Genomic DNA, 1,278 nt, shown 5'->3' on the forward strand with positions numbered 1-1,278 from the left:
AAACACCTTATATCTAAAAAAATACAAGAGCGACAAAATTATTTTTTCCACAACTAATTAACGGCAAAAAAACGGCAAATTCATAGGTATATGCGACATTTTTTTCTTCATGTTGTTTCGCTAACTTTATACACATCAAAAGTAGTCTTGTATACGTGGCAACATGCTGGTTGAGCAGACATGCCATGGACAGACAGACTAAAGGTTGCAGTAACAACTACTGCAGGTGGTGTTAGTGTTTTGTGGATGTATGAATCTTCCTTAGTATTGTCGAATGTATTTATGTATGTATTTCATTCTGTTTTTTCTTTGTCTGAGTAATTCTGGACTTACCTTAATGAGCATTTCCACTGTAAAAACGGCTGTGAACACGTTATTGGCTGTGGCAAGAAAATAACGCTCCGTACTCGTTGGCGGTATATTTGGTCGTTCCATAGCCAAGGTAATACAATTGAGTGCGATAAACAGCAGGACAACATTGTCGAACCATTTCTGATTAACAAACCACACACATAGTTCACGGAACCTGTTGAGTTTGAATGGAAAGCAAGTAAAATGAAATTGCAACAAAGTAAATAAGTGTAATTGCTAATGAGAATGAGAAGAATATAAAGGAAACGTATTTATTGAAGTATTAAAATTGGCGGAAGGAAAAATAATTAAAGCTTATGGGCCAAAGACATTTAAGATTTCTTTTTCCGCACTTAGAAGTACTCAGGTGTTAATTTTTGGACACATCTTTCCAAAAAACCTTTTAACACTAAGCAAAAAGATCTGAGGTGTTCTTTTCTTGAAACTTTTTTTTTTCAAAAACCCTCTTAACACTTACCGAAAAGTGTGTCACAGTCTCTGGTTTTAGCATTTTCGAAGTACTAAAGAGCTATATGAGTCCAATGCGCAAAGTATTACTTTTCGAATCCCTCATTCATGATCTAAATGACGTGAAGATCAAGGGAAGTTTGTAAATCGGTAAAGAGTCTTAAAAGCTCAGCATATCTATAGTCTTATGAAGCTTCGTGAATACCAAAATTAGTGCTTTTAGGAGCTTTCTTGGCCCGAAGCAGCTTCAGGCATTATTGAGCTCTCGATAAGTACTCATTCGAGTCCAAACGACTTGCTTGTCTAGGCTCAATAGTACTAAGTTTACATAATTTTTCTCCAACTACGTGAATTAATTTCTTCTTCGGCTCGAAATGACTTACTTAAGTGATCGTCATGGAGATTATTATAGGAGTAGCCTGCTCTCTGATCGATATTTATAATAATGATTAACAACAT

At 35.4% G+C, this 1,278-nt stretch overlaps 1 protein-coding gene across 1 annotated transcript in view; it reads right to left on the reverse strand.

Annotated features, from left to right (window-relative positions):
• LOC108371630 (voltage-dependent T-type calcium channel subunit alpha-1H-like) overlaps nucleotides 1-862 on the reverse strand; it is an 11,184-nt gene extending 10,322 nt beyond the window's left edge. The window contains exons 1-2 of the mRNA XM_017627219.1: nucleotides 830-862; nucleotides 334-588 (exon numbers count right to left, since the gene is read on the reverse strand). Of these exons, the coding sequence (XP_017482708.1) occupies nucleotides 334-588; nucleotides 830-862 (288 nt within the window). The remainder of the gene's footprint in view (nucleotides 1-333; nucleotides 589-829) is intronic.
• Nucleotides 863-1,278: the final 416 nt, after the last annotated feature.

The sequence above is a fragment of the Rhagoletis zephyria genome, unplaced genomic scaffold, assembly GCF_001687245.7.
Source record: "Rhagoletis zephyria isolate East Lansing unplaced genomic scaffold, Rhagoletis_zephyria_1.1 Rzeph_scaffold_05114, whole genome shotgun sequence".
NCBI lineage: Eukaryota > Metazoa > Arthropoda > Insecta > Diptera > Tephritidae > Rhagoletis > Rhagoletis zephyria.